Source organism: Thermobia domestica, chromosome 16 (assembly GCF_964235325.1).
Source record: "Thermobia domestica chromosome 16, izTheDome1.hap1.1, whole genome shotgun sequence".
NCBI lineage: Eukaryota > Metazoa > Arthropoda > Insecta > Zygentoma > Lepismatidae > Thermobia > Thermobia domestica.
Window position 1 is genome coordinate 128,736,125 of NC_137469.1, and position 16,468 is coordinate 128,752,592.

At 34.8% G+C, this 16,468-nt stretch overlaps 1 protein-coding gene across 1 annotated transcript in view; it reads left to right on the plus strand.

Annotated features, from left to right (window-relative positions):
• Positions 1–14,312, plus strand: part of LOC145672808 (uncharacterized) — a 52,878-nt gene extending 38,566 nt beyond the window's left edge. Inside the window, exons 4-5 of the mRNA XM_081741964.1 lie at positions 4,932–5,069; positions 13,895–14,312. Of these exons, the coding sequence (XP_081598090.1) occupies positions 4,932–5,069; positions 13,895–13,950 (194 nt within the window). The 3' untranslated portion in view covers positions 13,951–14,312. The remainder of the gene's footprint in view (positions 1–4,931; positions 5,070–13,894) is intronic.
• The last annotated feature ends 2,156 nt before the right edge of the window (positions 14,313–16,468 follow it).

Consider the following 16,468-nt stretch of genomic DNA (forward strand, 5'->3'; position numbering starts at 1 on the left):
TAATTGGAACAGCCATTTCTTCTTTGAAGATAGCAGACACTGGTGTAAGGATCTCGTCTCTTGCTCTCTTCTTGCAATTTGAAAGTCGCTTTCGTATCTCGCAAACTGCAACATCAGGTACACACTGATGATCTCTTTCCACAACTGCTATTTTATCTTCTGTCTTGGGCAGATTGAGCCTGCCATGGCAATTTACCTTCTGTCTGTTGATGCATAGCTAAAATAATAATAATAAAAAAAACATCAGCTTCTGAAATAAACAATTGAAATGTATTTTCGCCTATACGTACACACACATAAAAAAGCGTTTGCTCGGTTACAAATGTACAAAATAAATTATTATTCATAAGTATCTTTTGTTTAAAAAATGAAGCATAAAAACATGCGAATTTGTGTTATTACTTCCTTTTACGCAATTATATATGTGTAGATATTTGTTTAGGCAAAATATCACATGAAAGAAAGTTAATTATTAAACACAGTAAAGCTCCGATTATCCGCGAGTACTTTTTTTTTTTTTAAAGCCCTGCTGCAGCCACCTACTATTATTTTTCATAAGTACTCGAGTCGCTGCGGGATGACAATCCGTACGCAGATATGTACTGTATGTTCTAATACATAAAAATAAATTGCATTGTAAAAATCAATATTTCCAATTTTCTGCTGTATTGTACATATTTTAAAAGTTTTATTATGTCTTGTTCGTACAATAAAACAGTGTTTATGCTGAAATATTTTTGGGTTATCGGAGATTTTCGCCATCTCTGGTGCCCTTGCTACCAAATTCCGCGGATAATTGGGGCTTTACTATATTAGAAGTACTAAAACAACGTGAAAAAATATTTATGCTTTAGAGAAGCAAGTATACTGTCCTCTCAGATAAAGATTAAAAGTAATACAGATACTGTTCTTGTAATTCAGATAAAGATTAAAAGTTTCGAAATTTTCAAAATACCATCATACATGTAAGATATCATAAAGTAAGATATCATACATTATTGCATATTTTCGAGTGCCTTAGACGATCGGTGCCCAGTTTATGAAAACAACCACCAAGAAAACTAAGAATGTATTAAATCCACAATATAAGCCAACCTACTTCATTAAAAGAAACTAACATCTATTACGAGAATATGTCATGTCTAGACATCGGATTTTTATGCACTTAAAATTTATGAAATATGCATACAACTTAAGGGACTTCTTTTTAGAATTTACTTTTATAATAGTTATAGGTTACATACTCTTAACGTTTTAAAACACACACAAATAATGGAATTAAGTTATATGAGAACACGATCTCTGGTTTTCTTGACATTTGTATTTTACAGTGGATTCAATTAACATGAAATAATACGAGTTGAGTTGATTTTGAGTTTAACGTTCCGTTCAGCATCGAGTCTATATGAGACGTGGGCCTACTTATTAACGTGGAATCCGAACCACATGAGCTCCCGCTGGGACGACATAATACGAGTCTACACGTTTCCATTGTACAAATAATAATAATAATAATAATAATAATAATAATAATAATAATAATAATAATAATAATAATAATAATAATAATCGTTTTCAAGGGTTTACTCTTCCCGCAATTAGCCTTACAGTGTATCACAAGATGCTTCTCTTCATTTTTTGGTATCCGTTTATGACATTTGTAGCCAGAAAATGAACTATTAACATCAATAGATGTTACTATACAATATTTACGCAGAGGAGCAAGTGTAGTATATATATATATATATATTCTGGCAAATTGAAATTTAACCCTTGGAGATATTTTCCCATGGCTTCAATTATTTTTAGTTGGAGTTTCTCCCAATAAGATCCGTCATTTTTTTTTCAAGGAGTGCCCGAATTTACCAGAAAATGACCGGAGCTCGTGTCGAACTTCACCAACTAGAGCTAAGCATTCACTGAGTAGCAATACTCGTATCTCTTGTTTCTGAATTGATGTCGACACGATATTACAATGTCATTATTATTATCAGATTTCTCTTAACGTTTTGGTAATTGTGGGCATTTCTGCTCTGGTGATCGGTTTCTAACATTATTGGTCGTCTATAAATTAGGAATTCTTCCATCTTCTCATGCAAAAAGCCCTTCCGTTGCATAGGCATGTAAATGTATTGAAAATATAAACTAAAACTGGATTTATTCCATGTTGTAAGCATACATCTGAAATAAAAACTTATAAAATGTGCTGAATATGCTCTTGAGTACTAATATATGCTCTAACCTTTGAAATATGCATTTATATGCACTACAAAGCTTCAAATTCGGACTATATTATTATTTCTAGAAACCCCTACCAAATTTAACAGAGATGCATACGAGCAAACAATGCATTTGCATAAAAATCCGATGTCTAGTCATATTATATGAAGCCTTCGCGCCCCCCCCCCCAAAAAAAAGAAAAGAAATTAAGAACATAAAAAAAGGAAACATGAATTTTTACAGAAAATCCTAATTCTATTAATACGATACTTACCCATACTGTATGATCCCTGTTTTGTCTCTGCATGTAGTACTGGAACCCTGCATGAACTAAGAGACGATTACCTCTGCTAGTTGTTATAAACTCCATTTCTACGTTGAATCACTATGTTCACCCAACAACGAAAACACTAAAATTAAGGAATTAGACATCAAGGGCAATTCTTTTATACCCTATTTATCCCCCACCCTCCAATGACATGATTCACAGGTGTACCATGGCCATACGCACCTGCAGAGATAACTAAGCAGTAACAGGAAAAGAATAATCACAAAATAAAAGTTTATTTAACTCATCTTTCTATTTTTAAACAATGGGTTCCGACTTCATTAACAAAGTGCTTATTTTATTCTTTGCTGTGGAGAATGACTTTATTGTCCATACATTATTTCCGAAAATAGAGATCTTGATTAACTTAGCCGCAGAATGCCTTGAAAGTCGACCTGCAGAGACGATATCAATTTGGAGTGGAAACCAGTAACACATTTTAGTCTGTTTTCGCAAGATTATTTGTTTTTCTGAATTTTTATTTTCATGTACTTTAATTTGCTATTATTTTCGTTATTAGTTTTATTTTATTTTTGTAATTATTTTCCTCTTCTTTATTATAACGTGTGTTTGTTATTTTTTTCTTTTTTCTAGCTTCTCTAGTATTAATTGCAATTGTTCATATTTAACTTGTATTTGCTCTTTCTCTGTTCTTACTTAGTTCATACTTGTTCTGTCCTCCCTCCCCTTGTAGTGAAAGGAGTTTCAGGGTGAATCACGTGATTGCAGATGGACCGTGTGAAAATGCACCACACCTGCTGACTGATTAATGCGATAACCAGGACCGTGTGAAATTGCTCGATAATGAGCACCGTGCGAGATTGCACCGTGTGAAAATGCACGGAATCTTGTAGCCACTTTGACTATGCACTCACATTTTAAAGGATGGGTGTAAGAAATCCGAATGTGCCAATATAATTAACATTATTCTCAAAGTAGACACTGATTTTACCTTGTAGACAAGTCGTATATTTGTTCTATTATCATTGTGCCGACAGCACGTCAGTCTGTACCTTAGTGTTTTTACATTGCGTATAATTGCTTTTGTTCATTATGCATTATGTGGTAATGGCACTGGAATTTCTTATGCAATTTCTATCTTATTAGTTTACGTAGAGATGTGGTCCCTGTAGAAAAATGTTCCTTAGATGTTACTTCGTGAATTACTAGATTTCGCTCGTAAACTTTCTAAATAGTGGCCCCATATTCTTAGTCTGTACCCTTTTCCACTAACTTTACTTTGTATTCAAAATATTCTACAATTATCTTATTAACAGCAAACTCCTTTCGCTTTATGCATTTGTTTAGAAAAAACATGGCGATCACCATGGTAACGAAGAGGAAATGACGATATCACTATCTCAGTCTATTTCAACGTGCCAGTACCTGGAATCACATAAATAGTGGCGCCAACTGTCCCTCTAGTTGTTATTTTAGTAACTATGTAGGTTGAACGCTACACTTTTTGTTTCGGCTCTTTGCTAAGCTTGTCTCCAATTTACAAAAAAAGTAATAACTTAAATATAGTAGAAAGAAATATCAAACATTTATGAAGTGACCCAGACATAACATGCAAATTGCTGTTACTTGAACTAATAATACTTTTCAAGATATCTGGTGTAATGTGTAAATTTGGGTACCCAAGAATTGTGACGTCATAAGCTGCGTACTCCAATTTTTATTTTATAAAAACGTGTTTCCAAACAATTATAAGTTCATTTAAGTAAAAGTTCTGTGCACCTGATCCACTCCAGAGTATGGATTCGATGTATTTTGTAACTCAGAATCCAAATTTCGAAACCCCAATACAATCGACTGTGTCAATCTTGTTTTATGGACGAAAAAAGTGTGTACTGTCTTACGTGCATTCTCTCAATCCAAAATCGCTAAAGCTTTTTGACCATAAGAAAATCGACATGGTCGATCGTCTTGTGGTTTCGAAATTTGAACTCTACTGTATATAACAAAATACATAGAATCCATACCTTGGGGTCCATCGCAAAGAAGTTTTTTTTTTTTTTTTTTTTTTATGGCAGTCTTACATGTATTCTCCTTATGCAAAATCGCTACATTTTTTTTCACCCATAAAAAAATGACATGGTCGATTCTTGAGGTTTCGAAATTTGGATTCTGCGTAACAAAGCACATCGAATCCACAGCCTGGTGCACGGAACTTTATTTATTTATTTTGTATGGCTGTGATTATCAGATTGTGTTAAACTATATATAGAATTATCATAGATGCTGATAATTATTCTGTAATGCATCTTTCGGCGTGGGAGACTAAATACGCTGAATTTATTTTACTATTTACTTCAAAGTTATTTTGTTTACTCTATTGCGAGATTATTTAATTAAAAATAATTTTGTGTGTTCGTTCCAGCAAGCAGACGTACCAGAGTGATTCTTGTAGGTGATGCAGTGCAAAATGAGATACCTAGTGTTCAAAGCCGAGTAGATGGCCATCACGACAGAGCAAGGCATGCTACCATTCCACCACCGTATGCAATGCCACATCCAGGTAATATATAATATAGAAAATATGAAGTAAAAAAACGTTTAATCTTAGCGATTCAACGGTAAATAAGGAAGCACTCAAACTAGCGGCGCTCTTGAAGAGAGTACACAAGCATTAGTACATTACGGAAGTTTTGTGATCTTGATTTCAAGTGATAAAGTTTAATTTTTATCAATTTGAGTTCTCTTAAGAGCACTAATGATTGAACCATTAGGGTGTACTAAAAGAAATTATTTCAGTTTAACGTCCCTGGATGATTAAGGCCAGTGAATGATTATGAAAGAATTTGGCGGAATGATAATGCGGGAGGAAAGGGAGTACCACGAGAAAACTCATAAACACGATCTCCTGGACCATAAACTTACTTAGCCAGGAATCGCACCAGGGACCCCATGCACCAGAGCTAAGCACACTACCACTGACCCATGCCCCCCCGGACGCGAAAAGAAAAGACAAAGTGTCGTTTCAGATTTGTTGTAACGAATTCGATTACCAGATAGAATAAACCTAGAAAAATTATTGCCGGTAGTTCAAAAGTACTGTGTGTTGAATTGCATGCGAGCTGGCTGTTGTAGGTGTAAATGATCATGTGACTTCGAAGTTCACGGCCTTTTGGGAATTTACGGTTATATTTTTGACCTATCCGACATTGGTTACAATTATAGCAAAGTAAATAAATATTATATGACTGAAAATGTTTCAACCAAAGAAAAGGATCAACGCTGCGTTAAATCGCAACAGAATGGGCACTCTGCTGTTGCTGTGTGCTCCAATATAGAGCACCAGATGTCTGGGAGCACCCTCGATGGGGTGCCAAAAGTACTTTCCTTAATGGGAAGTAAGGACTACACTAAAATAATGAATTTTGTTAAAATAATAATAATAATAATAATAATAATAATAATAATAATAATAAAAGAGGAAAGTGAAAATAATCATGATTATAAGCAGGAATTTTAGGAATGATCCAAAAAATGGATCAAAAGATTGCGATCTTGGCAGTGCCGTAACTTAGATTTTTTCTGGGGAGGCAAACATATTTGGGCCCCTAGGAAAACTTATTTGGGCCTCCCGCAAAATTCTTTCCATTTTTCGATTACTCTTTGTGGGCCCCCGGAGCCTGTGGCCCTCCCGCACGGCAAGGTCTAAGGGGCGGATAGTTACGCCCCATAGCCCGTCGCATACATGACAACTTAATTAAGGGGACAATATTGACAAATTTCAAAGCCATACGAATAAATATTATTTCTAGGGCCCCTAATAGTAGACTTTTTACTCATATGGGCCCACGACTCATTTTTGTTTTATTTACCCTTTGTATGCTGTTTTGTTTATGTAATGTAATGAACCTGTTTCATGCTTCATTTATAATTTCATGTTCGTATCGTATATGGAGTAAGAAAATTTTGACTTAAAGTGGGTCCCCCTCGAACAGCGGGGAGCTTCCCTGGGGGCAGTTGCCCTCTGCCCACAAGTTACGGCCATGGATTTTGGCCAATAATTCGTTTTTGGATCAGGGGCCATAAAATTTTTGAACGGACCCTAAATCGAGTTTTCGTATTTTTTACGGAATAAGCACATCATACTGAGTTAAGTGATAGTTTGGGTTTGTATGTAGTAGTTCTCCAGATAGAAGGCCTACAGGAAAATTTTTGCCTGAAATATATTGGATATTTTGATCCAAAAAAGCAGTTATACTAAAAATTCAAAATGAAAAAGTAAATTATAACAATACCTCATTCTTACATAGGGCTATTAAAAATTTAAAATTTATGAAATGAAAGAACTGAAATTATACAATATTAACTTGTGCTAGTTATTTTTTAATTTTAATAAATAAGTGTATGCTGTGATCAGGAAAGGGTAAACGCGGCGGGGGTGTGGCAATATACTTACGAGACAACTTCCAGGTCAAACTTCTGTCTCACTCAGCTGGTGTATATAACAGTAGTTCAGAATATATTATACTCGAAGTCACTGTAGGTTACCAGACATTGCTTTTGAGTGTTGTGTATGGCCCCATTCCCCCCCCCCGTATATCTTTCACAAACTTTGTTGACGATATTGCAAAACATTTCCCCAGTTACCAGCATTCCATAGTAATGGGTGATACAAATTGGGATCTTTTAACAACGAAAGACGAAGTCTTGCAATATCGAGATACGATCTCGGGTCTTAACCTTGCTACCTGTCCTCTTGGTCCAACCCATCACATAAGGAACTCAGAATCATGGATAGATGTGATAGTGATACTGGTATCCAAGGAAGAACATGTAATTAGCCACGGTCAAACCCACACACCCGGCATCTCGTATCATGATATGTTATATATATCCTACAAACTTCGAGTTCCGCAATATAAAACTAAATTCACATCATATAGAGACTTTAGGTACATGAATGAAGTAGACCTGAACAACGACGCTGCCTACTTGCCGTGGCACTCAATAAACTGCCTCCCTACAGTTGACGAGCAGGTAAATACTCTAAATTATTTAATAATAAATTTGTATGATAGACACGCCCCTGTAGTTAAGAAACGCGTTTCGCGACCTCCATCACCATGGTTAACCGATGAATTACGTTCGTTAATGGCACGGAGAGATAAAGCTTATAGAGCATACAGGAGACGTGTTAAAAATAGTGATCCCTCTAGTGATAGCACAATAGACCCCAATGATAAATTCGAAAACTATAGAATATTAAGAAACCGTTGCACGCAAGAAGTAAGGAAGACAAAACGGCGCTTTGCCTATGGAATACTTGAATTCGAAAATAATGGAGCAGTTCTTTGGATACGGCTAAAAGTATTAGGTGTTGGAAGAAACATAGCCAAGAACGCAGTTAACTATACGCCAGATGAATTGATTTTTTTTTTTTTTTGTCAAAGCCATATGATACCAACCTCCATGAAACTTCAAACAACGAATAATATTGTAGCTTCGGAAATTAACTCTCTGTTCTCGTTTTCTCACGAACAGCCTGCACATGTATTAAAAGCGATCCAAAGAATTAAATCTCAAGCCACTGGTACAAATGATATTTCAATAACCATGATCAGGAAAATCCTACCGCATGTACTATCCTATCACTGAAATACTTAATTTTCTCTCTCTCCACAGGTACTTTTCCCACAGTATGGAAACTCGCTAAGGTCCGCCCACTTCCAAAAAAGAACAACGCTGACAATATTGCAGACTATCGTCTATCAGCGTCCTTCCCATGCTTTCAAAAGTTTTTGAATATATTGTAAATGATCAAATTCGGGAATACTTAACAACAAATAATTTATTGGATACATTTCAATCTTGTTTTCGAAGTAATCATAGCACATGCACTACACTAGTAAACGTAACGGGTGATATAAGATGGGCTATTGATAACAGAAAACTGACGCTCCTGACTCTACTTGACTATAGTAAAGCATTTCAAACGATTGATTATGACATATTACTTCAGAAATTATCATTATTGTTTAATTTTTCTGAATCAGTGGTTAAATGGTTCCATTCTTACCTTCACGAACGTAAATAAAGAGTAGTGATCAATCAGGATCACATATCGACATGGCATTGTATCAACAGTGGAGTGCCGCAGGGTAGCGTACTAGGCCTTCTTCTCTTTGCCCTCTACATTAATGATCTCCCTAAAATTCTCACATATTGTAAATACCATATTTACGCTGATGATTTTCAGTTATATGCTTCTTTTCCCCAATAAGATAATAATGCAATTGAGAAAATAAATACCGAGTTAAAAAAAATCAGCGACTGGTCTACGGCTCACGGCTCAAAATTAAAAGCAAAAAAATCGCAGTGCATCTTAATTGGCTCCACAAGAATTCTCTCTTCTATTAATATCTATCAGCTCCCAAATATAAAATTGTCCAATACTGTTATTCCATTCTCTACAACTGTCAAAAATTTGGGAGTCATACTAAATCAAAATCTCTCCTAGTCAGATCAAATAAATGAAGTTTGTAAGAGAGCATTTGGTGCCCTGCATACGTTATATCGACTAAGAAATTTCTTACCAATATCTCTGAAGATCAAGCTTGTCAAGGTACTGGTGTTTCCACATCTTGACTATTGCGACTCAGTCTATTTTGATCTAACCGAAAATCAATCAAAGCGCTTGCAGAGAGTGCAAAATGCCTGCATTAGATTTATTTTCAATTTAAATTACAGAGAACATATCACATCATTTTATAAAAAACTGTCATGGCTGACGTTAGTTGAAAGAAGAAATTTACATAATCTTACCCTATTGTACAAAATACTTACTACGTCAGAACCATCGTACCTAGCCCGTAGATTTTTATATTTATCAGACTTTCATAGTAGAAGCACAAGATCACAAGATAATTTCTTGCTCTCCATTCCCAGTCATAATTCTGATTCATACTCAAAATCCTTCACAGTAAGTACTACACGCCTCTGGAACAGTTTACCCCAATTAACACACAACGTTTCCACAGTAGCCAAATTTTAAAAAATCTGTAAATTCCTTTCTCTTAAAGGGGCCGCGGTGGCTCAGTGGTAGAGCGTTCACCTCTGGTGCTTGGGGTCCCGGGTTCGATCCCAGCCCCCGCCAAGTGAACTTTGTGGTGGACAAACACCGTGTGCGTGGGTTTTCTCGGGGTTCTCCCGTTTCCTCCCACTTTCTTCATTCCACCATTTCATTCATTTCTCATAATCACCGTCTCCTTTAGCGTAACCGGCATAACCGTGGGACGTAAAACTCAAAGATTTCATTTTCATTTTTTTCCTTTCTCTTAAGTAAAGATAAGGATACTGGTAGCACATGAGACATCTTCGTTTTCCCAGATTATTAATAACTCACATATTATAACGACTCTATAGAAAAGCGTCGTCAACCTGGTCCGTCTGGTAAAATATAAGTTACGAAGCGATAATAACTTTTCTTTATGCAAGAATCAACTCAGATATTCAAAGATCATTAGCCTCACCTTTATTGCTTGATATGTCTTAAATATTCCTTTTTAAAACCGTGAAATACATAAATTCACTTGACTAGGTCAACACATAACATGTACATAGCCACAACTATCCCATAATAATCTCTTACATATATTAAAAACATTCTTCTTTTCTGTTAATTTAAAATGAACATTCTACTAAGTATATTACATATTTATGAGCACTTTTTGCCCCCGGTACAGGTAAATATTATACAAACTAAAGTATTTCGTTATAGAAAATGTCGCCCGACAAAGGGACTGAATATAAAAGTCATGAGTAGGCTTGGCTTTTATATTCAAGAACCACTGGTCTGATTAGATTAATGTTCGTACATTACATATGTTCTTTATATTTTGATCACACCTCGTATATATCTTCATTATTTTTTGGTTAGCCCTCATATATATATAAAATATTAGTTATTATCATTCACATAAATACATTTACAATAAATCTTTGATTTCATTAATATTTCTCTTTTATTACATTATTATTTATTCTTTATCATTAAAAACATCGTCGCTTAGAAATATAATTAACGAGGGTGAAACACAAATTATCAAGATTACTAGTTTCGATCATTATTACAAACGATGATGTGACAAATAATATTTATTCTTTTCGGGCACATTGTATAACAAATAAGTTAGATGTTGCAATTGTAATGTATACATAGTAGCACTAAGATGTCATAAATAAAGAAGAATTTCATTCAAGGTAGTTATTGAATAATGGATTTTATAGAATGGATCTTATTCTTAACATAATCTTTGACAATTAAACACAAATCAATCTGATATAAAATAATTTTTGCCTTTAACTAATTATAAATTGAATTATGATTCTTCACATTAATAAGAAAGAATAAAAATTAAACATAACCTACGTTTGAATAATCAAATGGAAGTAAATAAATTTATTTTACAGAAACGTCATAGGAAAAATCATTTTCATAATTAGCATGAACCGGTAAATTGGAAGATAAATGTTCATAGAAATTATCGCTTAAATTTTTAGATAAATGCTCATGAGAACCTACAGCTGACATGGGTTTAACCCCTACCATATCAGCCGCAATTAGTTTAAATTCATACTCGAGTAGGGTTCCAATAGGGTACACTGTACAGCACAATCATGATTATGTCCTGTATTATTGTTTTGTACAGAAATTACTTCAATACCTGGATCTTGATGTGAAGTGCCCTCTCTTATCCTTCCATTACTTCTATCCACGTAGTTCGCTGCGTTGGTGGAATTTCTCCATACATTTCGTCTATTTTTAAACCTATTTTGACTATATGGTCTAACATAGGAATTATTACGACTAATTAGGTTAGGCGGATTCCCTACATAACCTTGTCTATTTTGTTCATTTTGATTGCTAGAGTATACTCGTTTTAGGTTCGGTTCATTATTATTCACACTTCGGATATTCAAATTCCGAACAGGGACCAAATGATCTGAATTATTCTTATTTTTACCCATTCCTGATTGTGTTAGATTCATAGCATGGTATTGAGTTTCGTAGCATTGTACAAGCATTAATAAATGACTGAAACTCATACACTGTGTGGAAAATAAGATCTGCTGTAATTTAAATGGAAGCAAATTGCGAATCGATGCAATTATTCTTGATTCCGATTGCAAGGGATTAACAACCTTTAATTCATTATAGACATTTATAACAAACTCTACAATAGATTTGTGCAATCGAGGATTGAAATGTTGATTTCTAAGAGTGGCATCTCTGTTTGCCAGCAAAAAGTCATTTTCGTAATTCGCGATCAATGCCGCTTTAAATTCCTCATATGTACTAATGTGATCACGTATTGCCTTAAACCATAAGGAACAAGGTGGGAGTAATACATGGGGTATTAATTTCATGTATTGTGATCGGTCGATAGACATTATATTACATTCGTCTTGGAATTTCTCTAAGAAAGAACTAGCATTTTCATTGCACTTACCACTAAATTTACTCATGGCTTTGATTTCGCTCATCTTGACACTTAGCTTTACCTTTCTTTTCTCACTCCTTGTTCTTGTGGTGTGATTGTTCCGGTCCGTAGCGTGCTGTGTCATGATACCATTTATATTTCGTTCATCAGTGATCTTCGGACAATTTTCCTCTAATATAATATCCTCCTCAGATTCCGGCGAAGGCGTATTTATATCCGGTGATTGGGGAAACTCGAAGCGATCACTGCCCAGATTATTGCGATAAATGGTGTCTCTAGCCTGTAACGTTTTAATTTCTTCCTGCATAGTAGCCAACTGGATCTTTTGATGTTTAACGGAAGATTCTATTAACGTTAAATCCTTTTTTACAGCACAGATTTCATGATTTTGATGATCGTGCTTTTCTTGACACTCATCGGCTAACCTTTTTAACTTCTCTTCAAACTGCGAGGATATGTCGTTCATCACCTGGACGATTGTTTGTTTCGTATCGTCTGATTTCAGTTCTATCCGTTCTATTCGTTTACTTAATTCTTCATACTGCTTGCTAGCTTCATTAAATTTCAGTTCTATCTTCTTTTCCATGGTCTGGTTAGCTTCATAGAACTTCTGTTCCATGGTCTTGTTAGCTTCGTTGAATTTCAATTCTATCTTCTGTTCCATGGTCTGGTTAGCTTCATAGAACTTCTGTTCCATGTTTGTGTTAGATTCATTGAGCTTCTGTTCCATGGTTTGTTTTATCTCAGTCGTCATTTGCATAATTTGTCGCTGCACAGCTAACAAAAGTCGATCCTCAGATGACAAACTTGGTGTTGCACTAATTTCACCTGGATTACTGGTATTAGATTCCTGTTGCACTATTTCACTATCCATTTTTCTTTTGATGACCTTACCGCTTCGTAATACGGTTAAGTTCGTATTCATAAATGGTAATATCCAAGTAAATTCAGCCCTACTTTCCTTCTTCGGGAACTGAATTTTCAAAAGTTCCCGGGTTTGGTAAACCAAATTTTTATAACGACTCTATAGAAAAGCGTCGTCAACCTGGTCCGTCTGGTAAAATATAAGTTACGAAGCGATAATAACTTTTCTTTATGCAAGAATCAACTCAGATATTCAAAGATCATTAGCCTCACCTTTATTGCTTGATATGTCTTAAATATTCCTTTTTAAAACCGTGAAATACATAAATTCACTTGACTAGGTCAACACATAACATGTACATAGCCACAACTATCCCATAATAATCTCTTACATATATTAAAAACATTCTTCTTTTCTGTTAATTTAAAATGAACATTCTACTAAGTATATTACATATTTATGAGCACTTTTTGCCCCCGGTACAGGTAAATATTATACAAACTAAAGTATTTCGTTATAATATGAACACACAACCAATAGGTAACCTATGTTAATTTGTACAGCTTATATATTCATACTTCTAGTAAAGCTATATGCAATATGCAATTTAGGTTTCTCCATGTTATTTTGTTTCCTCTATTGTATATTATTTTCAATTTTTGTTTTTATAGTGTTTAACTATTTTTTTACTTAAGTAGTATACTCTTTTTTATGTGGTTCAATACTTTTCTTTTATAATTGTTAATATTTTCTATGTATTGGTGCTTTTTTTAAAAAAAAAAAAAAAAGAATGTATGCACGTGGTTAAGTGCTTGGAGAAGGCTGCAGAGCCTTAACTTCGCCAAAAAAAAAAGAAGTTATATATATATATATATATATTGACTTGTAGAATAGTGCTCTGTGGTCCGTGGGTGTCTATAATATAATAATAAATAAAATAGTACCAGCAGTGCCCCCCGGAATACTCTGTGTGCTCCACGGAACACTTTTTCTGAAAGAACGACTGTTGTCATGTATTTCCAGATGATCCTCCTCCGTCGTACGATGAAGTTGTTGGTATACCACAAGGAAAACGATGAATATTCCATGTATAAATATGGACGAGAAGCTGGCTTCAACAGAAGGATACAACCGACTGCTATCAATATTTCCAGCTATACATATAATTACTAAAATCCATTGGAATTAATTTGTATTACAGAATACAGATAATAGACTGACTTCTAGTATTAACTTTAAATTACGATTTTATTGTCCGAGTTTTATCCAAAAATATATTATTCATTGTTACAACACTCAAGCAGGTAAAACAAAAGGAACAATACCACATAGCTAATAATAAAAATATAACTATTGTACTTTCTTATGAATAATAAATACACGAATTCATTTAGGTACTGAAAATAGCTGCTATCTGTAAGAATTGTAAAATAAATTTTGTGCTCGCTGTGTATTAATTATTTATTCTTTTGTTGATTCTTCTGTTTGTGGCGAATTTCATTTATTTATGGCTCGTTTTACTTTGCAGGTCTTTGCCACATGAAATGGAAGTGATTATATATCCGTTTTGCCATTCTGCTAGATTTGTTTCGATCCACCTTATCGTTATTTGTATATTTGGCTTTTCAACGATTTTCTAGGCCTTTCAATTTTATTCTTGAACAAACGGCTAACCCGAGTATAAGAGCTTCGCTTCGCTCAGCTCAATTAATTTTGGGTTTTAGTGTGTCTTTCAGCAGCGAGGTCATATGAGACGTGGGTCGATTTACAGTTTAACGTGGAATTCGAACCACATGATCTACCGCCGGGAACATTTTATTCTTGATACATGTGAGGAGTAAATATCTTAAAACCAATCTTTTCCGTATACTATCCTCTTCCCCGGCAAAGAGTCTCAACAAGTTACGGACAAATGAAATTTCAACAACTACTGAAGTTTTCACGAAGTTTAACAAGTAACAGTGTCACGTGTACTCCGCGGGAAGGAGTTTGGTTAGTATGGCGTGATATTTATTCAATTATTATTTAAGCCGAAAGTGGTAAAAGATTTATACCACTTCCGATTTAGTAGAGACATTAGAGTGAAGAGGAATATAATCTTGAGCCTCTTAATCTATCACAGAAAAAAAACATCTATCTACTACTGTTTCTATTCTATTGCGATCAAGATTGGAACAAAAAGTGGTTACTTTCTGCCGCTTCCGTTTCGGATAGAGGGTTATAAGAGACCCTATTTTTAAAATGCTTTTTAAAAAAACTTCTGCCTGTTACCATTTTAACTTTATAGGAATCAACGTAAAACTGGAAGTGGTCCATTTCTGCAAATTACATTGAGAATAGAAGGTTAAGAGGGTACCAATTTCTACAACACAAAATCGATTCCAAATAACTGTTTTACTCTATCTATTACCGTTTTAACTCTATAGCGACCAATGTTAAAAACGGAAGTGACTAGTGTCTGTTATGTTCAGTTTATAAAGGAGTTTTGATTTTTTTAAATTTTAAGTTTAGCGTCCCTCTCAGCAGCGAGGCTATATGAGACGTGGACCTACAGCTTAACATGGAATCCGAACCACATGAGCTCCCGCCGGAAATTGAACCCGAGTCTTTCACTTCAAATGTGTGTAGACTGATCGCTTAGCCACGAGTTAACTCTTATCTAGAAGTTTAAGAGAGAAAATTATATATATATATATATATATATATATATATATATATATATATATATATATATATACATACATATACAGGGCTTTCATAAAGTCTGGACGGATTTAATTTGCTTATAATTTTCATAAAAATGCTCATAATGAAATCAAATAAAGTGCAAACTGTAACGGAAGGATTAAATTTTTAGTTGGCAACACTGTTACCGTATCAAAGATGGCGTCGGTGAAAGAGAAAGCGCAATGTGTTCTGTGGTACGCAGAGCTAAAATCACCAATTCTGGTGTGTCGAAAGTTCACCAAAGAGTTCAAAAAGCCGGCACCGACTGAGAGTGCAATCCGAAAGTGGCATGCTAAGTTCTTGGAGACAGGAAGCGTCCTGGACCGTCCTCGAAGTGGGAGGCCGCCAACATCGCCTGCAACAGTGAGCAGGGTAAGGGAAAGCATCATCAACAGCCCACAGAAGTCGATTGCAAGTGGCGCCCAGTTGGAGGTGTGGCGGTGAATGAACTGAGCTGGTGCAGATTACAGGTAAAAATTTAATCCTTCCGCTACCGTTTGCACTTTATTTGATTTCAATATGAGCATTTTTATGTAAATTATAAGTGAATTAAATCCGTCCATACTTTATGAAAACCCTGTATATATATATATATATATATATATATATATATATATATATATATATATATATATATATATATATATATATATATAGAGAGAGAGAGAGAGAGAGAGAGAGAGAGAGAGGTTGTTTTAAAACAACAAAACAACACCGACAACATTTCGGAGACGATTCCTGGCATCAAGATAAGACGAAAAGTATAGACCAACTTGGGTGCACAAATGCTTCCTTTCGGAGTTATAGGCTGTCGAAAACATAAAAATACGAACTTTAAAGGTCTACAGCTCCAAAACTATGGGGCCTACC